Genomic DNA, 21,469 nt, shown 5'->3' on the forward strand with positions numbered 1-21,469 from the left:
CCCACAGGCGAGTATCCGGCGGGAACTTGGTGACGAACACTTGAGTTAGACCTCAGATTTTGATTGGACAGTGGTGGCGAGTGTGACCTCCATGCTGAGTGTGACATGGTCGAGGCTGACCCTTGGTGAGTATGATATGACCGAGTATGAGGCTGGTGAGCGTGACAAGTGTGCCGCAGTACCCAGCGTGACAAGTGTGCCCCAGTACCAAGCCAACATTACCTAGCAAGAGGAACCGGGCCTCGCGAGCTGCGAGAGCCGTCAGGTAATTCTACACCAGCCAACAGCTTCCCGTAATTAAGCAGTTAGGTCGTCACTGAAGCAAATGGCCATCACCTCAAGAGAGGCTAAAAAGTTGAAGAAAACAATAAGTGTTTAGCATAGAATAAATAAGAAGATAATTGGAAAATAAATTACCATGCAATGTTAAATTAGTTTTTAAAAATATATATATATATTTTTTCTGTTTGTTGTGTTTGAGTATCAACTGTGTGTAAATCCTGTGCCTCTAGTCTAGTGTTTATTTTCGTACCATTTTTAGGGATTTCTCTGTAATACAGACGAGGAGTCACAATAACGTGGCTGAAATATGGTTGACCAAACCACACACTACCCGCCAAACACACAGCGAAACTACGACGTTGGTACAACGTTCGAGCAAGTTTTAACACCACCTAACCAGTTATAACAACCAATATAGCAAGTTGTAACAACGTTCTAATACGTCATAAACACGTTAAGCCAAGATGTAACAACTTTATTTCAAGTTGTAACAAGCGGAAAATAGAGACAGTTTCGGTTTGTGTTTCCAGGGTAGAAAGTGAAGAGGCGACGACGTCTCGGTCCGTCCTGGACCATTCTCAAGTCGATTGTGATGTTTCTCTGTATTGTTTATAACTTCTTTTTAAATGTTCAAATGTGTTAAAAGTTGTTGAAAAGTTTTTTTCTGGTCGAAACAATTAATGCAATTAGCTGTAAGAGAATAATAAGGTTAATATATGTACTGTTACTGGGGAAATTGGAAGCAATTATCTTCACCGTAATTGGAAAAGCTTTGATTATTTTTATTAACGTCTTTATTTACAAAATTAATTACAATTTTGCCTAATCTGAAGCTTTGAGACACGAATAGAGTTAAATGGCATCTATATATTCCCAAGGGGGGAGGAGCGGCGCGGAATCCAGATAATCCGAACGCGCAGATTATCACGAACGTGATAAAGAAAGTGATGATTGGCCAAAATCGCTTGAGAGCGGGAGGGGAAGCTGGCATAGAAAGGGGCTCTAGCGCGGCACAGAAGGGAGCTGAAGAGAACAAAATGCTAGGGATATAAATGTCGTCTTTGGAACAACAATTAGCTTGAGTGATGAGCTGGAAGACTTAGAATACCCGCAGTGGGAGGGAAGTCTTAGACACGGGCTCTGTTAGTCACTCTTAGTGACTCTCTTAGTGACTCTTATGTTATTTGTTATCGACTTTATTATTACTTTTTTTATTTTTGTTATCTTTATTTAAGAAAATACAATATAAATCATATATACATTAGTTTTACAAGGCAATACTACATTATAATTCTTAGTGAACAAGTATTTCATTAGTACAGAACATGATTGACTGTTATTGACTTTGTTATGTGCTATGTTATTGACTTTATTAGTGATGTTATTGACTTTGTTATTGATGTTATTGACTTTGTTATTGACCAGTCTCCGTCGTGCAGTGGTAAGACACTCGCCTGGCGTTCCGTGAGCGCTTTATCATGGGTTCGTATCCTGGCCGGGGAGGATTTACTGGGTGCAAATCCTTAACTGTAGCCTCTGTTTAACGCAACAGTAAAATGAGTACTTGGTTATAACAAGGATTCTTCGCGGCGGGGATCGTATTCCAGTGACTTGCCCGAAACGCTACGCGTACTAGTGGCTCTACAAGAATGTAACAACTCTTGTATATATCTAAAAAAAAAAATATGTGAACACGTTGTACTGAACGAGGTGACGATAGCTTGAGCTACCTCGTCCCTTCCTGTGTATTTATATATCAATAAACTTATTACAGTTTCAGATTCATTAGGCGAGGCATAAAGAGCTATAACCAAGACTAGCCCCCCCCCCCCAGAAATGACTGATAAGTAAGTACTAATAGGAAAGTAAGTCCACACAGATATTGGGCCACTGACCGTCTGCCCAAGCCACGGTGCCCCACCCATCAAGAGACCTGATCTTGGACAAAAAGCGGCCCGCGTAACGATACGGTGACTTCGCTAATCTTAACTCCGGAGAATGAATGGATGAATGGAAGATTTCTAAATGTCTGGATGACTTGCTTCCTATACGTAGCTTGAGTATAGGATCTTGTCTGGGAGGTAAACTCTCTGGGGTTCGATATGTTGTTGTACACCTGAAGGACAGGTAGGATAGATATCAACTTAAACTTTCTTTCGATACTATAATTACCTTCTGACTCGTCGTTAGTGATCTGAAATGGTTCCTTATTGCAGGTTTATGATAATTGTTAGAATAATACAAATGAATATTAATGACGAGGGTATAACTTTAGTATATAATGAATCCCTGATCTGTGTCGAGGGCTGTGGAGGGAATAGTAGTCATATCATGGGCACAGGAGCGGGACCGCCAGTGCTCTTTAAGCCAAGCAAGTCGCCTTCGTGGTGAATACTAGTTATAAATTTAATTCCCCAATCATGCAGTATTGTGACTGAGGCAGCAGTCATTAATATTTAATTACACGCTTAATGAAGCACCGTATTTTGTAAGTATTTCTTACACTTACAAATCTGTAATTTGTAAGTGTAATTTTTCCCAAAGTGTATTTCTCTGGTGGACCGTTGTTGTTGAGGCGAGGGGATGGGGGTAGGCGGGTGGGGGAGGGGGGAAGGATGATAGGGATAGAGGGGGATGAGGTCGGGCCGTAATTGGGGACGAAGAGTAGCGGGAAGAGAAATATAAAACAAATCTTAGGATTAGAGAAAATTCACTATATAGACTACTGCCAGTTGAGGTCCCTTGGAACAGAATGATATGATACTAAGTTCTTCTGTCTTCTCTGAAACTCACCTGTAGCTGCAGGTGCAGTCGCTGATGAGTACACCCGTCACCTGACTCACCTGGAGCTGCAGGTACACTCACTGATGAGTACACCCGTCACCTGACTCACCTGTAGCTGCAGGTGCACTCACTGATGAGTACACCCGTCACCTGACTCACCTGGAGCTGCAGGTGTAGACTCGACATTATGTAAGCTTCAAGCAACCAATATCTTCGCGGACAAAAACTGGATGAACGAGTCAAAAAGAAAATCCCGAACGCAGACGCCGCTCAGAGATTCCAAAGGTCAGCAAATCTCACTGGTCCAGCTGGTCTGATGGTCCCTGGTCCAGCTGGTCTGATGGTCCCTGGTCCAGCTGGTCTGATGCTCCCTGGTCCAGCTGGTCCCCTCAGCTGGAGGGGAGGTGCGTGAGGGGAAGAAGGGGAGCTGTAGGGTGGTGTAAGATACGAGGTGTGAGTAGGAGCAGGAGGAGACAATAGGGTGGGATAAGAGATGTTCGGGATGTTAAGAAGCGGTGGCCATTGTCGACAGAAGAAGAGCAAGAGAATAACAAAAAGCGAAAAGCGCGGATAGGAAGCGTAGGAGGAGGAGGAGGCGGGGGTGGTGCAACTTTCGAATCTAGCATCATAAGAACTTGCCAATGGAGAACAAGTAATCTTCACCAAGACATCTTCTCCCGCAGGTCTGGTCGAAGACTCTTCCTCCAACACCAAATACGGAGACATGACTGGGCGAGCCAGAGAGGCTTCGGTAAGCCTGCCGTCAAGAGTCACGGGGAAATGGATCAAACAAAACCTGTGTGCATGGGGGAGAGTAACCCACATCGGTAAACTAGCAGACGCTGTCACACCTCCAACCTCGCTACAAGTATCTCTGCCAGTTCCACTTGTATGGGGATCTATATAAATAAAGGAAAGTGTTAATTGTGTGAAATAAGACACTAGGATATTACATTTTACATTGTGAACAATTTATCCAGGGCATCAATAAGCCTGCCTGACCAGTCCGTTCTAAAGTTCCCCAAGGTCAAAAAAACGGTCAATTTAAGTGTCCTCTCCTAACCTACCAGAGAACCCAGAACAGAAAACGGGACAATACGTCGACCAGACCACACACTAAAAAGTGAAGAGACGACGACGTTTCGGTCCGTCCTGGACCATTATCAACTCGATTATCTCGAAACGTCGTCGTCTCTTCACTTTTTAGTGTGTGGTTTGGTCAACATACTTCAGCCACGTTATTGTGACTCCTCGTCTGCATAGGGGACAGTACGTCACCTTCGCCAGCCACTTCCATCTTCTAGTACGACCATTTTTGGCCTTATGTAACGCATATGATGGAAATGCGACGTTGTTTGTAAGAGGAGAGGTTGACCTGACAAGATCCAGCGCATCACCAAGCCAGCCATTCGTTACTTAGGTCCCCGTAGAGGAGTCGAGAGGATTGTTGGTGTTAGGTGCCAGGAGACGCGGAGCGTCCGCCAAGTTGTGCTCTGTAACGCCGCGCGTGTTACAGCCACCTGCTCCGAGCACCCCAACGGAAACTGTGGAGGGATTACCCGCAGGATCACCTCGGCCTCTTGTGAAGGGCAACGGCATCTTGCTCACGTCCCTCACCTGTGTGAGGCGCACTAGACAGTCACACACTCGCTCATAACCCTAGACAATCATCATCAGCCTCACTCACTCTCACACCAACACACACACACACACACACTCAACACACTCACACCCCCATACACTTACACCCGCTACATACTCACACCCCCAACACTCACACACCCCCGATACACTCACCCTCCAACACAGGACAGGCCAGTGCCTTAACTTGTATACCATTCAAGGTGATGGAGAAGATCGTGAGAAAAAACCTAGTAACACATCTGTAGAGAAGGGACTTCGTGACACACCACCAACATGGGTTCAGGGAGGGTAAGTCTGGTCTCACAGCCTTAATAGAATTCTACGATCAGGTGACAAAGATTAAGCAAGAAAGAGAAGGATGGGTGGACTGCATTTTCTTGGACTGTCGGAAAGCCTTTGACACTACCCCATAAAAGGCTGATGCATAAGCTGGAGAAACAGGCAGGAGTAACTGGTAGGGCGCTCCAGTGGATAAGGGAGTACCTAAACAATAGAAAGCAGAGTTACAGTGAGAGGTGAGACCTCAGATTGGCGTTAAGTCACCAGTGGAGTCCCACAGGGCTCTGTACTCGAACCTATCCTGTTTCTGATATACGTAAATGATCTCCCAGAGAGTATAGACTCATTCCTCTCAATGTTTGCTGACGACGCCAACATTATGAGAAGGATTAAGACAGAGGAGGACAGCTTGAGACTTCAAGAAGATCCGGACAAACTGAAGGAATGGTCCAACAAATGGTTGCTAGAGTTTAACCCAAGCAAATGTATTGTAATGAAGATAGGTGTAGGGAGCAGGAGGCCAGATACAAAGTATCATATGGGAGAAAAAATTCTTCAAGAATCAGAGAGAGAGAAAGACCTGGGGGTTAATATCACGCCAGACCTGTCCCCTGAAGCCCATATCAAGAGGATATTATCAGCGGCATACGCCAGGTTGGCCAACATTAAGAACGGCTTCTAGAAACTTGTGTAAGGAATCATTCAGAACTTTGTATACCACATATGTCAGACCAATCCTGGAGTATGCAGCTCCAGCATGGAGTCCATATCTAGTCAAGCATAAGACTAAACTGGAAAAGGTTCAAAGGTTTGCCTCCAGACTAGTACCCAAACTGAGGGGTATGAGCTATGAGGAGAGACTACGGAAATTTAACCTCATGTCACTGGGAGAAGAGAAGTTAGGGGGGACATGATCACCATATACAAGATTCTCAAAGGAATTGATAGGGTAGATAAAGACAAACTATTAACACAAGGGACACACGCACTAGGGGACACAGGTGGAAATTGAGTGCCCAAATGAGTCAAAGAGATATTAGAAAAGACATTTTTAGTGTCCGCGTAGTTGAGAAATGGAATGCATTATGAAGTGATGTGGTGGAGGCTGACTCCATACACAGTTTCAAATGTAGATATGATAGAGCCCAGTAGGCTCAGGAATCTGTACATCAGTTGATTGACAATTGAGAGGCGGGACCAAAGAGCCAGAGCTCAACCTTCGCAAGCACAACTTGGTGAGTACTACTAAGTGAGTACACACTCACACCCCCACACACCCCCACACACCCCCACACACGCTCACCCCCACACACCCCCACACACACTCACCCCCCCACACACACACCCCCACACACACTCACCCCCCCACACACACACACACACACACACACACACACACCCCCACACACACACACCCACACACACCCCCACACCCCCACACACTCACCTACCATTGTTCCCAGAGGTTGCAGGCAGCGCCGCCACCCGCCATTACCCAGGGGAAACTTTTACTTTCTTGCTCTCTGACCTTTCATGCCATTCTTGCTTTCGTTCCTGTGTCGCTCTGCTGCTCTCGCTCACCTCCCCTCTTCCTCTCTCTTACCTTCACTCTTGTCCTCTTTCTTGGCTCTTACCACGACTCTACCAGTTTTCTTCTGTTTTCTCTCCTTCAGCTTGCATTTATTGGCTCGACTTTTTGTATGTTTCTTGTAGGTCAAAGGTCAAGGCTGGTGTTAAGTAAATAATCTTGACAAGAAGTATTTCCTATATATATTGTCAGACTTATTCCCCTCCGCCGTACCCTGACGAGTCTCACCCGAGTCTGATGGATCCGTCTCAGACGACTCGACTCAAGGCAGACAAGAGGTCAAATTCAGTTCGACAACTGTTGAACACCTTGAGGTGCATAGGTGCTTCACCTTGAGGTGAACACCTGGAACAGGTGCTATTCTCTTATATTTTTTTTTTCCTATCACGTTCACTGGGTTTTACTTTGTCTTTATTGTAACTCCTTGTTCGTATTCTGACAAATTATTATTTGTCATTTGTCTGGTGATAGAGCCCCTCCGCCAGCTCCACGAGTGGTTGTTGACCACCCGGCCTAGCCAGGGTCTGCTAGGCCCTGGCTAGGGCCCCTGGCTAGGGCCTAGCAGACCCTGGCTAGCCCTGGGAAATATTGGGAAATATTGCGAAATATTCTACTTTGCTGATAACAATGACTGATAAAGTTGCCTCGTGAACTGACGTGTTGTGATCACCTTGACTAGTTAGGTTGTAGGGTACAGTTGTATCGTCTACTGCTGGGTTATATATTAAGAGCATTGAGGCTGACCGTCCCCAAAGGTGCACGTAAACCACATTTACGACCATTTTAGAGAGCTTCAAGTCGTGGCTCTTGGCGTTGGCTCTTGGGATAATGGGAATGAATTCATCTACGAAGACTGCAGTATGATGGGAACGTGTTCATCTACACGACCCTACACCAGAACGTGTGTACATCTGGACCTGCAAGTGGCTGAGGTGACAGGCTAGTCAGGGTCAGGGTTGCACATCGTAATCATCTCTCAACCCTGACGTTTGCTTGACCCTGGCCCGAGTTATGGCAGGCCAGGAGCAATGTTGGCCCAGGTCACGAGAAGAAGTATACCTTGCTTGACACCTTAGTTGTCTGTCTCTCTGTCTCTGTCTGTCTGTCTGTCTGTCTGTCTGTCTGTCTGTCTGTCTGTCTGTCTGTCTGTCTGTCTCTCTCTCTCTCTCTCTCTGTCTGTCTGTCTCTCTGTCTCTCTGTCTGTCTGACTGTCTCTCTCTCTCTCTCTCTCTCTCTCTCTCTCTCTCTCTCTCTCTCTCTCTCTCTCTCTCTCTCTCTCTCTCTCTCTCTCTCTCTCTCTCTCTCTCTCTCTCTCTCTCTCTCTCCCTCTCTCTCTCTCCCTCTCTCTCTCTCTCTCTCTCTCTCTCTCTCTCTCTCTCTCTCTCTCTCTCTCTCTCTCTCTCTCTCTCTCTCCTCTCTCTCTCTCTCTCTCCCTCTCTCTCTCTCTCTCTCTCCTCTCTCTCTCTCTCTCTCTCTCTCTCTCTCTCTCTCTCTCTTCTCTCTCTCTCTCTCTCTCTCTCTCTCTCTCTCTCTCTCTCTCTCTCTCTCTCTCTCTCTCTCTCCCCCTCTACCTCTCCCTCTCTCCCTCTCCCCGTATGAAGGTCGTCAGTACAGCTTGGGGACTAACCGTGTTGTGAGAGCTTCGGGCGCAGGAAAGAAGCGCCAAGGTTGGAACTCTTGCTTAATATTTCCAGAGTGTCAAGAATCCAGAGCATTATTTTGGCCTCAAGTTGTTTTCCACCAATCTAAAACTACGTGAGAATTTGCTTTCGCCTTTTTGATAGGAGATTCCCATGGCATAATTACCATTGGTAAAGACGCGACAAAATATCTGAAATTAACATTCTGGTGGTGTGACCTTGTGGGCTGTTGTATATGTGAAAGGAAGAAGCAGGGAATGAAAACCGGATGTTAGGGTTACCTGGATTAGATGAGGAGGTACCGGATGAGTACCGGAACCGGGTAAAGGGTACCGGATCTAACGGATAAAGAGTTCAGAAAGCCAGTGATGATGCTCGCGTTTATCTAAACTGGTCACACGAGTACTTTTTTAGAGAATATCAAAGGATGTTGAGGTGGAGGTGCTCATATCTCTTATGAAATCGAGGTCATTGATATACGTGAAGTTGAAGCGGGTTTGGGTTCTCTTCCTTATCTGAGGCACAGTACCGCCCGTCACCCCAAGCTCTCACACAGTACACTACGTTAAATGGACAGTTATGTCCATTTAACGTCCTGTATTACAGTACGAGCATCGTAAGTGGCAGCAAGTGAGAGGTGCAATAAGTGAGAGTGGAACAAGTGAGAGTGGAACAAGTGAGAGTGGAACAAGTGAGAGTGGAACAAGTGAGAGTGGAACAAGTGAGAGTGGAACAAGTGAGAGTGGAACAAGTGAGAGTGGAACAAGTGAGAGTGGAACAAGTGAGAGCAAAACAAGTAAGAGTGGAACAAGTGAGAGTGGAACAAGTGAGAGTGGAACAAGTGAGAGTGGAACAAGTGAGAGTGGAACAAGTGAGAGTGGAACAAGTGAGAGTGGAACAAGAGAGAGTGGAACAAGTGAGAGTGGAACAAGTGAGAGTGGAACAAGAGAGGTGGAACGTACACAGAGCAGCACACATACCCGCGCTAGTCACTGCCACAACTCCTTCAGCTAAGAAGAAAGCAATTCTTGCGGCGTTCTCCAAATTTATATTTATCTGTCACACAATAAAATGTCTTGAGTTTCATTGTCATGAGGCCGGGTAATATATTATTGTGTCGGAGAGTGTGAGGGAGAGGTCGACTGTACTCTCTAGTGTGAGGGAGAGGTCGACTGTACTCTCTAGTGTGAGGGAGAGGTCGACTGTACTCTCTAGCGTGAGGGAGAGGTCGACTGTACTCTCTAGCGTGAGGGAGAGGTCGACTGTACTCTCTAGCGTGAGGGAGAGGTCGACTGTACTCTCTAGCGTGAGGGAGAGGTCGACTGTACTCTCTAGCGTGAGGGAGAGGTCGACTGTACTCTCTAGTGTGAGAGAGAGGTCGACTGTACTCTCTAGTGTGAGGGAGAGGTCGACTGTACTTTCTAGTGTGAGGGAGAGGTCGACTGTACTCTCTAGGGAGAGGTTGAGGGAGAGGGAAGACAGGCAACTCGAGCTCCTCAAACATTCCAGGAACATTGTTGACCTTTGACCTGGCCAAATGGTTTGGTAGTGTAAGTGTCCCATATTATTACTGTGTAGTCTTCCTCATCCACTTCCTTCTTAGCTTCCTTATTTTCCCTCATATTTTTCCTGGTCTTCCTCATCCTCTTCCTATTGCTTTGTTTTCTTCCTCTCCCCTTCCTGTAACTTTTTCTCATTATCACATTTGTCTCATTTTCTCTCTCTTCACGCTTTGTTATTTTCTCTGATCGTCCACTTCTCTTTCCACTGTGATTCTTCTCTCCTTTCCTGTCATACATTCATCTTTCTCTCATAGTTCTCTCTTCTGGTATTTGTCCCTCTATTTCTCTCTCTCTCTCTCTCTCTCTCTCTCTCTCTCTCTCTCTCTCTCTCTCTCTCTCTCTCTCTCTCTCTCTCTCTCTCTCTCTCTCTCTCTCTCGCGCGCGTCCTTGTCACCCCCTTATAACCCTCCTCTACCTCTTATTTATGAGTTCCAGACTACGTCCCATAATCCTCTTTCTGTCCCTCACCTCCATACTTCCAATCACCCATTCCCCATCTCCCCACCCTTCCCTCCCCTCCCCCCCCCCCCTCACCCCTGTTTGCTGGTCCACACTAGTGGCCTCGCGTCTGTACTCACACTCACAGCTCACTCTCAAGAGAGAGAACAAGCTTAGCTTTGCTGCCAACACCCATGCATCGTGTCAGCGAGGCGGTCAGCCCGCCTGCTTTCATACCTCTCACTGCATTTCCCATTTCTAAACTTTACCTTCACCTGTGCCTCTCCATCCTCTTTACTCCCCCCCCCCCCAAAAAAAAAAAATGTTCGGAAGGTCAACAAATGGAACGCACCGAAAGACGAAGTTCTGGAAGCCACCTCCATCCACAACTTAAAGGACAGATTCGCTAAAGAATTTATCTTAAAAATGATTATATTTTAACGCGACAGGTTCACCAAGGCTAGTAGGCGGGGCGGTTAGACCCCACGCACTCGTAGACACTTCTAGGTAAGTACTAGTTGGTAATACACGTACCCAACCACCACCATTTACGGGGTATTCATGCCCGTGCCACCTCTTGGGTGGCTTAACCTTCATCAATCAATCAATCCTTCAATCCTCCACCATAAGCAGATGATCCGCCCCACGGGAGCATGTTGTCACCTGAAGGACATTACCTATCCCAGTCACTAGCACCGCCGGGACGTCCCCCACAGGAGGAGGAGGAGGGAGTCTCCGGTGCCAAGCCCCTGGCACTCGTGGCACCGTCCTCCAGTCACCAACACTGGGGAAACACTGAAGTGGGCCAGGGAGTACCGGAAGGGCTGGTGGTAAAGAGTCACAGTGAGAGAGGAGGCTTCAAGCTGGAGGAGTGTAACAAGTGGAGTCCCACAAGGCTCTAGTCTAGGACTACTCTTGCTCATAATTTATGTGAATGACTTGCTCTATAAGCAAGCCTAACTTAGCCCAATAAAACATAACCTAACCCAGCATAACCCATCCTAAACTAACCTGACCTAACCTAACCTTCGTCGTGTTGCTTCCGCCGAGGCTGCAGGAGTCTCGGTGGTGGTGGTGGAGTGGTGACTCTCCATCATGTGGAGTCTATATTCTCCGCCTCACGTCCAGGACCATGTGGAGAGTCTATATCCTGCCTGACTCACCTCCCCCAGGCGTCCAGGACCATGTGGAGAGTCTATATCCTGCCTGACTCACCTCCCCCAGGCGTCCAGGACCATGTGGAGAGTCTATATCCTGCCTGACTCACCTCCCCCAGGCGTCCAGGACCATGTGGAGAGTCTATATCCTGCCTGACTCACCTCCCCCAGGCGTCCAGGACCATGTGGAGAGTCTATATCCTGCCTGACTCACCTCCCCCAGGCGTCCAGGACCATGTGGAGAGTCTATATCCTGCCTGACTCACCTCCCCCAGGCGTCCAGGACCATGTGGAGAGTCTATATCCTGCCTGACTCACCTCCCCCAGGCGTCCAGGATCATGGGGAGAGTCTATATCCTGCCTGACTCACCTCCCCCAGGCGTCCAGGATCATGTCTTCATCAACTTCCCATTCCACCCTTCACCTGCGAGGTGTGTCGCTGGTGCCCCCCCCCCCCCTTCCTCTCCTCATCAACTCTTCAACTCTCTCAAATTTTCGCCCCCTTACTTAATTTGTTTGTGTCACCCTAATTCCTCTTTCTGTTCTCGCCTGAGCTCGCTCTCTCTCTCTCTCTCTCTCTCTCTCTCTCTCTCTCTCTCTCTCTCTCTCTCTCTCTCTCTCTCTCTCTCTCTCTCTCTCTCTCTCTCTCTCTCTCTCTCTCTCACTCTCTCTCATCTTTTTTCATTGGGATCTTTCCACTCCTAAGGTATATTCCATAATGTCTTCTCTCTCTTTCCTTCCTTCCTTCGCGCATTATCATTTGTTTTTCATTGTATTATTTCCACTTTCAGGTTTTATCCTACGATCTCGCTTCTCCTGCCTCAGCTGTTTTCCATTCCGTTGTTTTGTTTCTCTTCCTGCCACTATTTGGTGCTGTTCTTCATTTCCCTTCTTCCCTCCCCGCGTCTCTCCCTCCCTTTACGGATGGGTTACGGATGCCAACAGAGTCCTAAATAACTCTTGAATTCGACAGATGTAATAACAGTGAGGCGTAGAGGCGTAGAGGGTGGAGATAGACAGCTCTTTAGTTGGGGAAAGAAAATAATGCTGTATATGGGGTCCGGTACAGAGATGTGTAGTGTCCGGTACAGAGATGTGTAGTGTCCGGTACAGAGATGTGTAGTGTCCGGTACAGAGATGTGTAGTGTCCGGTACAGAGATGTGTAGTGTCCGGTACAGAGATGTGTAGTGTCCGGTACAGAGATGTGTAGTGTCCGGTACAGAGATGTGTAGTGTCCGGTACAGAGATGTGTAGTGTCCGGTACAGAGATGTGTAGTGTCCGGTACAGAGATGTGTAGTGTCCGGTACAGAGACGTGTAGGGTCCGGTACAGAGATGTGTAGTGTCCGGTACAGAGATGTGTAGTGTCCGGTACAGAGATGTGTAGTGTCCGGTACAGAGATGTGTAGTGTCCGGTACAGAGATGTGTAGTGTCCGGTACAGAGATGTGTAGTGTCCGGTGCAGAGATGTGTAGTGTCCGGTACAGAGATGTGTAGTGTCCGGTACAGAGATGTGTAGTGTCCGGTACAGAGATGTGTAGTGTCCGGTACAGAGATGTATAGTGTCCGGTACAGAGATGTGTAGTGTCCGGTACAGAGATGTGTAGTGTCCGGTACAGAGATGTGTAGTGTCCGGTACAGAGATGTGTAGTGTCCGGTACAGAGATGTATAGTGTCCGGTACAGAGATGTGTAGTGTCCGGTACAGAGATGTATAGTGTCCGGTACAGAGATGTGTAGTGTCCGGTACAGGGATGTGTAGTGTCCGGTACAGAGATGTGTAGTGTCCGGTACAGAGATGTGTAGTGTCCGGTACAGAGATGTGTAGTGTCCGGTACAGAGTACAGGCTAAGCTGGGTTTTGCTAGGTTAGGTAAACTTTAGGTAAATACTTTGGTTAAGTTAGGATAGGGTAAATAGAATAAGTTAGGTTAGAGTAGGTTAGTTGTTAAGAGTTCATGCTCCTCGACCCTGATCGAAGAAGCCTCTGATAAGGGCTCCCTCCAATTCTTCCTACCATATAGGCACATATTAACGTCTACCTATTTCAGTTTTACAGTATATACACCTATTTACAGTACGTGTATACAGCCAAGGTAGACCTGTGTGTGTGTCTATACCCTCTGATCATCGCCCGACGTACACAACGTTTGAGAGGCGGGACCAAAGAGTCAGAGCTCAAACCCCGCAAGCACAATAAGGTGAGTACAACCCTCCACGTGTTGATGACTCTCCTCTAATATGAAGATCAGAGCTGAACACAGTGCTCCGGAACACTGCTCGCTGCTTCAGTATTCACCAGTGATCAGAACTATGAAGCATTATTATCTCAAACTGGGTCGAGTCTTTTAATACTGCTTCAGATTAGTACCAAAGTATTGCTGTGAGGTCTTTCTCTGTCATGACGTCTGCGGTGCTCGTCTGATGGCAAACCTGTCTGGGGTTTGCTCCCGCCTCTTTCCATTCTGCATGCAGAGTGCACTAAGCATTGCACATCAGCTTGCAATGTCTGCCACTCAATTGTCGTTTTTACTGTGCTGTCTAGTTTAGTATGAAGGGAAGACGGTATCTACGTAGTTCAGCGTCAATGGATGATGTTATCTTTGTTATTTATGTAAATTCAGGAGCAGAGCCGGTCCCAGCACCGACCCCTGCAGGCACGCTGTCAGCATCCAAAGAGTAAGTTTTCACCCAGGGCGCTCCACTGTCAGCCACTCCTGTACAGCGAAGAACCCTTTGATGGTGAACTTCAGTAGAATCAATATGATACTCTACATTACTTTCGTCGCGTCTATTAATAAAACAGAATAAAAGTAAACACAATTTTTGTGAACGTGAATAATTTCTCCGGAAATCATGTTTCTCTTTGCTCTGAGATCTTGCCTGTTGCTTATTTAGGCTTCCAGTTATGTCTTAATGGTTTTACGATCAACTGAAGTTAAGCTAATTAGTCGATAATTAGTTAATGAGCCTTTGTTTCATCATTTAGGGACTGTTGTGATATTTACAAGTGTCACCTCTTGTGGAACTGTTCCCGTTTCCAGAGGCTGTGACAATAGTTAAGCCTTTCACTATTTCCTTGTTAACAATGTTTAGTATTTGTGGGTTTGTGACAAGCAGCAGTATTGTGTCAGTGCTTTATACACCGCTTTACGTACGTACTGATCTCCTATGTAAATAAAAATAATTAAGCTTCTTGACTTTATTTTGAAGTCACTTACAGAAAATATAAATTAATACTTTTTGCCGTATTAATACTTCGTTGCCAGTAAACGAAGCTTTTTGTTCAAATTTAGGACTTAAGTTTTAATAATTTTTCTTAAATAAAGAACTTTTATATATGTCTCGGTTTTGCCCAGACGAGTAATCAATGTAAATAAAATAAATAACCATGAAGTGTGTGTGTTACTGCAGCCACCACAGCCTGCTTGATATGTCATCAGTATGGCACCCAGACACTGTCATTTGCACAGTAAGTCATATAATGAAGGCTCCTCCCAAGAATATATTGTTACTTTCTCGTCTACAAGACCTGGACACAGCCGGTGGCTTTCTTGAGAATGTTTAATTGTTCGAGAGTCAAGAGTCAAAATATACTCTAAGAGCATCGAATGATCCTAGCTGTCAAAATTACTACATCAAAAACAAAGAAAACTTTACTTCCATATCAGAAATCTTAGGTTACAGCACGCACTGACAGTTTCTTAAGATGCTTGAATAACTATGGAATAAAGATAGTAAAATGTGCAGAAAGTGAGTTTAAAATTAGAAAATCCAAAATATTTTCATTAAAGAGAGGCGGGTGATAATGGCGTCTTGACGGATGATTGGCAGATGTTGGCTCGGGAAGTGTTTAGTGCGGGGGACCACCTCCTAGAGCCCACCCTGCCGGCATCCAAGCTTAAGCTGTTCCTCAAGGAACACCTTAAGCTTCCTTCACTCTCCACTCAGTGAGAGGGAGAGTGAAACACTTTCAGTCTCCTCCACCCCCCCCCCCCCTCTCTCACTCTCACTAAGACCAGGGTTCCCAAGGAATTGTGCAGTTTCAGTTCGTAGTGAAACTGAAACTGCAAGCTAAGAGCTGTTATCCTACACCAGCCGGTGATGTAACATTATCATCTCAAACTGCATGAGGCTGCAACAGCATTCGATTGACATCCATGATCGTCAACAGCCTCAACAGCCTGAGACTGTTGTTTGCTGAGCGCTTGGTGTTGTAATTGTCAACTGCGGCGTCTCTACCAACTTGAGCCAGATGCGGAACCTTAAGAACCTTTATCTTGTCCATAACAGTAAGTCCGTCGACATCCCTACAGTGTTGCAGCTCTGACTGGACTAATGAACCTCGTAGCAGCGGGCATTTCTTCCTTTTCCCACAAGTAAAGGCAACCCGTCCTCGACTCAAGTCCATTACATCCAACGGGCGACCCCACAGACGCATTCATAAACTTTTACATGCTGTTCAGTGAAAACGGGAATTTTCTCAAATATAAATTACTATTATAATATATTAGCATATTGTGCATATAGGCACAATATGCGTAGGCATAGGTTAGGTTAGGTTAGGTGTTTAGGTTCGGTTGGCGATTATTTGTATTTGTAGTACGTGGGTGAAGCATTTATAGCGATGTGGTTCGAACAAAACTCGTCAGTGAAGCACTTGTTCCGGAAGTGTTCGAACGAAATCAGTTGTGAGTCGTGTGTAAACCGTTTTTCATTCATAAACAGGGGGTTTGACGGGTGGATGGAATCACTTTTGGATCTTTGTTTGGAGGACGGGCTGAGTAAAGGTTAGAGTATAGTCATGAGCACCTCGAACCCTCCCTCGACTTCTCTCCTTCAATTCAACCCATCATAAAGTCCCTGAAACCTGTTCGATTAACTCGACTCCTAAAAGCATTCTTGAATTTCGACGGTAACTTATGCTAGTCTTAAAGGTGACATCATACACTGGGGGTGCGGGAGGCAGAATATGATCCTTGATGCTCGGCTTCTTCTCTCTTTTTCCCGAGGTGGCTATCCTTAGTTGGTTCCGAGGATCAGTGTTCCATACGAAGTGTCTCGCTGGAGCACATCCGGTTCACAGCGCGTGTGGGACTGGGTCTGGCGGGTGAAAAGTCGTCCGGATAATATCGGAGTACCTGGATTGTTCAGGATCTAGCAGGGCTCCCGTGATGTGCCTCCACCTGCCCCACCACCTCCTGCCCCACCTCCTCCTGCCCCACCACCTCCTGCCCCACCATCCTCCTGCCCCACAACCTGCATCTCTCCAGCACGCTCTCTCTCGACATCCCCGGGTTATAAACGCTTATTAAATACAAAGTTGACGAGACACGGAATAGCGAAGACTTGGTAACACTAAAATTTCCTGGGGAAATTGACAAGGTGAATCGAGCGGACATGCTCAGTATGAGGCAAGGTTTGATTCAAGGTATGAACCAAGGAATGAGGCAAGGTACAAGGCAAGATATGAGGCAAGATTTGAAACAAGGTACATAAGAACATAAGAACATAAGAACAAAGGCAACTGCAGAAGGCCTGTTGGCCCATACGAGGCAGCTCCTATTTATAACCACCCAATCCCACTCATATACATGTCCAACGATTCAAGGTATGAGACAAATCGACGAGTCACAATAACGTGGCTGAAGACATGACGACCAAACCACACACCAGAAAACGAAGAAAAAATGAGCGTGGGGGTTTTCGGTCCGTCAAAGTGTGTTGATCGAGTGTTCAGACACCAACAATGAAACTCTCTCGTGCCATGTTAGAGAGCCACACTAACCATCCTATTATAGCTCGAGTCTTCTGAAATAATCTGTCCTGTCTCTACTCTTCACAGACGCCGTCGTATCGACTGGGTATGAGGCATACCCAGTCGATCATACGCAACATACCCAACGTCAACCTTAGCTTCTGTTGATTTTTCTCTTTCACAGTACATACTTAAATGTTCTAACTTTTTAAACAGACGTTATCCGACTTAAGCTTTGCCCCCCCCCCTCTTTCTCTCTCTCTCTCTCTCTCTCTCTCTCTCTCTCTCTCTCTCTCTCTCTCTCTCTCTCTCTCTCTCTCTCTCTTGGCGCTCTTTCCTCTCTTGTCTCTCACTTTACTAAGGTCTTCTCTTTCCCATTTGGCCTCTGGCAGTTTTTCTTGATTTATTTTTCCTTCTTGTTTTTCTAACTTCCGATTTATATCTGTCTCATTCTTCTTCCTTTTTTCCTAAATTCTTACTTTTCCTTGACTTTACCTTATGTTCCTTACCTTTCATCTTATTCTTACCGCTTTTCTTATTCTTATCTTTCATCTTATTCTTATGATCTTATTCTTACTTTCAAATTTGTGTTCTTACCTTTCATCTTATTCTTACCTTTGATTGTGTTCTTACCTTATCTTTCTCTAACAGGCTTCTCGCCTTGCATATCACTTTGTCTTATTTATTTGTCTCTTCCGCTCTTTCTATCACACGACTTATATGATATAACGGTCCAGGATGGACCGAAACGTCGTCGCTTCGTCATTTTCTCATATGTGGTTTGGTCAGCATATGAGGCCGGGTATGAGGCCAGGTATGAGGCGAGGCGCGAGTGAAAGCATGAAACAAAGGGGGACATAACTGGACTCTTGAGGAACAGGTCAGGAGAGTGAGAGGAAGTAGGGGAAGGGGAGAGTGAGAGTGTAGGGGTGAAAGGTGCAGGGGAAAGAGGAAAGGACTGCTTGACCCTGAGGGTAACACCCTTAGAAAGTTATTTAGGCCTATGATTTAGTACATGGTCAAGGTTATAGGGGCCGGTCTCGACGCTGGAGGCAGGAGGATCCTCTCCTCTCAACGCTGCCTTCTTTATGGTACCAGTTCATCACCCACAGCTGCCTCCCGTGGCCTCCAGTGGCTGAGGCCTCCCAGTGGCCTCCTGCTCTACCTGTCCCGGGACTCACACTCCTGCCTCCTCCCAGTACTGTTTGGGGTTTGTACTGCTTGTATTTATGCATCTATGTGTGTAGGTTAGGTTAGCATTTTATAATTAGCACAGACTACAATCACCGTGTGTGGTTGAGTGTTCAATAAATCACTGAAATATATGTTTAACACATCTCTCACCCTGTCCATGGAGGACAGAAGAAAATGTAAATATATTCTGGTTAGCATTGTTAATGTGTGGCCACGTCTGTGGTAGAAAATAATAATTAAAACCTAAAAAACTGCTTGTGGTGTAGGCCGCCTCACTCTCCCTTCACGCCTCCCTACTATAGTAGATAACATTTGTTTTATATCATTTCCCAGCGTCTCTCTCTCTCTCTCTCTCTCTCTCTCTCTCTCTCTCTCTCTCTCTCTCTCTGTCTCTCTGTCTCTCTCTCTCTCTCTCTCTGTCTCTCTGTCTCTCTCTCTCTCTCTCTCTCTCTCTCTCTCTCTCTCTCTCTCTCTCTCTCTCTCTCTCTCTCTCTCTCTCTCTCTCTCTCTCTCTCTGTCTCTCTCTCTCTCTCTCTCTCTCTCTCTGTCTCTCTGTCTCTCTCTCTCTCTCTCTCTCTCTCTCTCTCTCTCTCTCTCTCTCTCTCTCTCTCTCTCTCTCTCTCTCTCTCTCTCTCTCTCTCTCTCTCTCTCTCTCTGTCTCTCTGTCTCTCTTCTCTCTCTCTCTCTCTCTCTCTCTCTCTCTCTCTCTCTCTCTCTCTCTCTCTCTCTCTCTCTCTCTCTCTCTGTCTCTCTCTCTCTCTCTCTCTGTCTCTCTCTCTCTCTCTCTCTCTCTCTCTCTCTCTCTCTCTCTCTCTCTCTCTCTCTCTCTCTCTCTCTCTCTCTCTCTGTCTCTCTCTCTTTCTCTCTTCTCTCTCTCTCTCTCTCTCTCTCTCTCTCTCTCTCTCTCTCTCTCTCTCTCTCTCTCTCTCTCTCTCTCTGTCTCTCTCTGTCTCTCTCTCTCTCTCTCTCTCTCTCTCTCTCTCTCTCTCTCTCTCTCTCTCTCTCTCTCTCTCTCTCTCTCTGTCTCTCTGTCTCTCTCTCTCTGTCTCTCTGTCTCTCTCTCTCTCTCTCTCTCTCTCTCTCTCTCTCTCTCTCTCTCTCTCTCTCTCTCTCTCTCTCTCTCTCTCTCTCTCTCTCTCTCTCTGTCTCTCTCTGTCTCTCTCTCTCTCTCTCTCTCTCTCTCTCTCTCTCTCTCTGTCTCTCTCTGTCTCTCTCTCTCTCTCTCTCTCTCTCTCTCTCTCTCTCTCTCTCTCTCTCTCTCTCTCTCTCTCTCTCTCTCTCTCTCTTAAACTTAAAGACTAGGGTTCATAAGGTCTGTCAAGTGACGTACCTAGTGAAACTGCAAGCAAGAGCTGTAATCCTCCCTCAGCTCACTTGAAGCCTACTCCTAATAGGCCCATTTATATCACGAGCGTGTTACATGCACCAATAGGAATAACCTTTATTCATTAACAACATAAGGTAACAGTCATATATAGAAGAGGATGAGCCCGTAGCCAACTGTGTGCCAGAGCCTTCATGTGATTGGTTGACCTGATCTCCCGTGTATCAGCCTGTTGAGCGAACAAGTTGCAGATGCGAATCAGCCTAGGAGTGAATGGTCGCTGGGTTACGGGTTCGCCATAGCCCGTGCTACATGGACATTTTGTTCCAGTAGCTGATTCTAAAACAACAACAGCAAATGATCGCTGATGGAGTGATGTGCTTGAGAAAGACACTTCCAGCATGAGACTGTTGAAGGTTGAGAGCCTAGTGCTACGGGTGACAGCCACTGGATGTCCGCGGAGTTGGGTCAGAGTCATGGTTGAGAGCAAGAGGGCAGAGATGACAGGTGGGAGTGACAAGGTGTCACGCCGAGCAGAGGGAAGATGGCAGGGTGACTGACACACACGTGGCCGGAGACGTCGTGTGTGAGGCGAGGGATGTGCTGTATAAATATTATCTCCAACTATCACTATAATTGACGTCACAGCAGTGATAACGTCACTCAGCAAGTGGTGATCAGAGGCCGTAATGGCAGCGCCTGCACGAGGGCTGAGCGCCGGGCTCTTACCATGCAATGATGCACTCACTGGGCTGGAAAATGGAGGTGCGCGATACATTATATAATTGTATATATTGTCGCGTGATAGCGGAGGTGAAGGTATAATGGAGAAAGTATATTAGTGTTAATATACGCTTGTTTAGCTTGCGAGGGATGCTGCTATCTTAGAGATCTGAACACCGTGTGTGTGTGTATTCACCTAGTTGTTCTTGCGGGGGTTGAGCTCTGCTCTTTCGGCCCGCCTCTCAACTGTCAATCAATCAACTGTAACTAACAGTTGATTGATTGATAATACGTAGTCTCTCCTCGTATTACGAGGAGAGACTACGGGAATTAAACCTCTCAGCTCGGGTACTAATCTGGTGACGAACCTTTGACCCTTTTCCAGTTTAGTCTTGTGCTTGACTAGATATGGACTCCATGCTGGAGCCGCATACTCCAGGATTGGTCTGACATATGTAGGTATACAAAGTTCTGAATGATTGATTCCTTACACAAGTTTCTAAATGCCGTTCTTATGTTGGCCAACCTGGCATATGCCGCTGATGTTATCCTCTTGATATGAGCTTCAGAAGACAGGTCTGGCGTGATATCAACCCCCAGGTCTTTCTCTGACTCTTGAAGAGTTTCATCTCCCAAATGATACCTTGGATCTGACCTCCTGCTCCCTACACCTATTTTCATTACATTACATTTGTTTGGGTTAAATTCCAACAACCATTTGTTCGACAAACAAACACACATTTGTTTGTGTGTGTGTGTGTGTGTGTGTTTGTTTATGGTGTTCTTGAAATCGTCCTGCATCACTAAACCGCTTCGCTACTTCTTTTTCTACCCACAGACGCAGCCATTGATGTAGTGAGGTGACCAGCATATATTATGTTCACCAGTGACAGCGTTAGGGTGATGATAAATAATGATAAAGATTAAGCCATCCAAGTCCCAGTACGGCAGGCTTTGGTGGTTGGACTAGGCCAAAACAATGGAAACTCTTGGGTCGCAAGAGCAGGAAAAGTCCTAAACAGACTACATTTAAAAAACATGATTCTTGATAGAGAGGGTGATCATCCACACCCAAATTACACTCCTTCCGCTCCGTGG

The 21,469-nt window shown here is 46.3% G+C and overlaps 1 protein-coding gene across 1 annotated transcript; it reads right to left on the reverse strand.

The window, feature by feature from the left end:
* Nucleotides 1–9,306: 9,306 nt before the first annotated feature.
* LOC138372993 (variable charge X-linked protein 3B-like) lies at nt 9,307–9,732 on the reverse strand. The gene has a single exon (XM_069339039.1). The coding sequence runs from the start codon at nt 9,730–9,732 to the stop codon at nt 9,307–9,309; it is 426 nt and encodes a 141-aa protein (XP_069195140.1).
* Between the last annotated feature and the right edge of the window lie 11,737 nt (nt 9,733–21,469).

This window comes from Procambarus clarkii, chromosome 40 (assembly GCF_040958095.1).
Source record: "Procambarus clarkii isolate CNS0578487 chromosome 40, FALCON_Pclarkii_2.0, whole genome shotgun sequence".
Lineage (NCBI taxonomy): Eukaryota > Metazoa > Arthropoda > Malacostraca > Decapoda > Cambaridae > Procambarus > Procambarus clarkii.

Coding starts and splice junctions, on each gene's coding strand:
- LOC138372993 (XM_069339039.1), bottom strand. CDS start 9,732: ATGTTCCTGGAATGTTTGAGGAGCTCGAGTTGCCTGTCTTCCCTCTCC.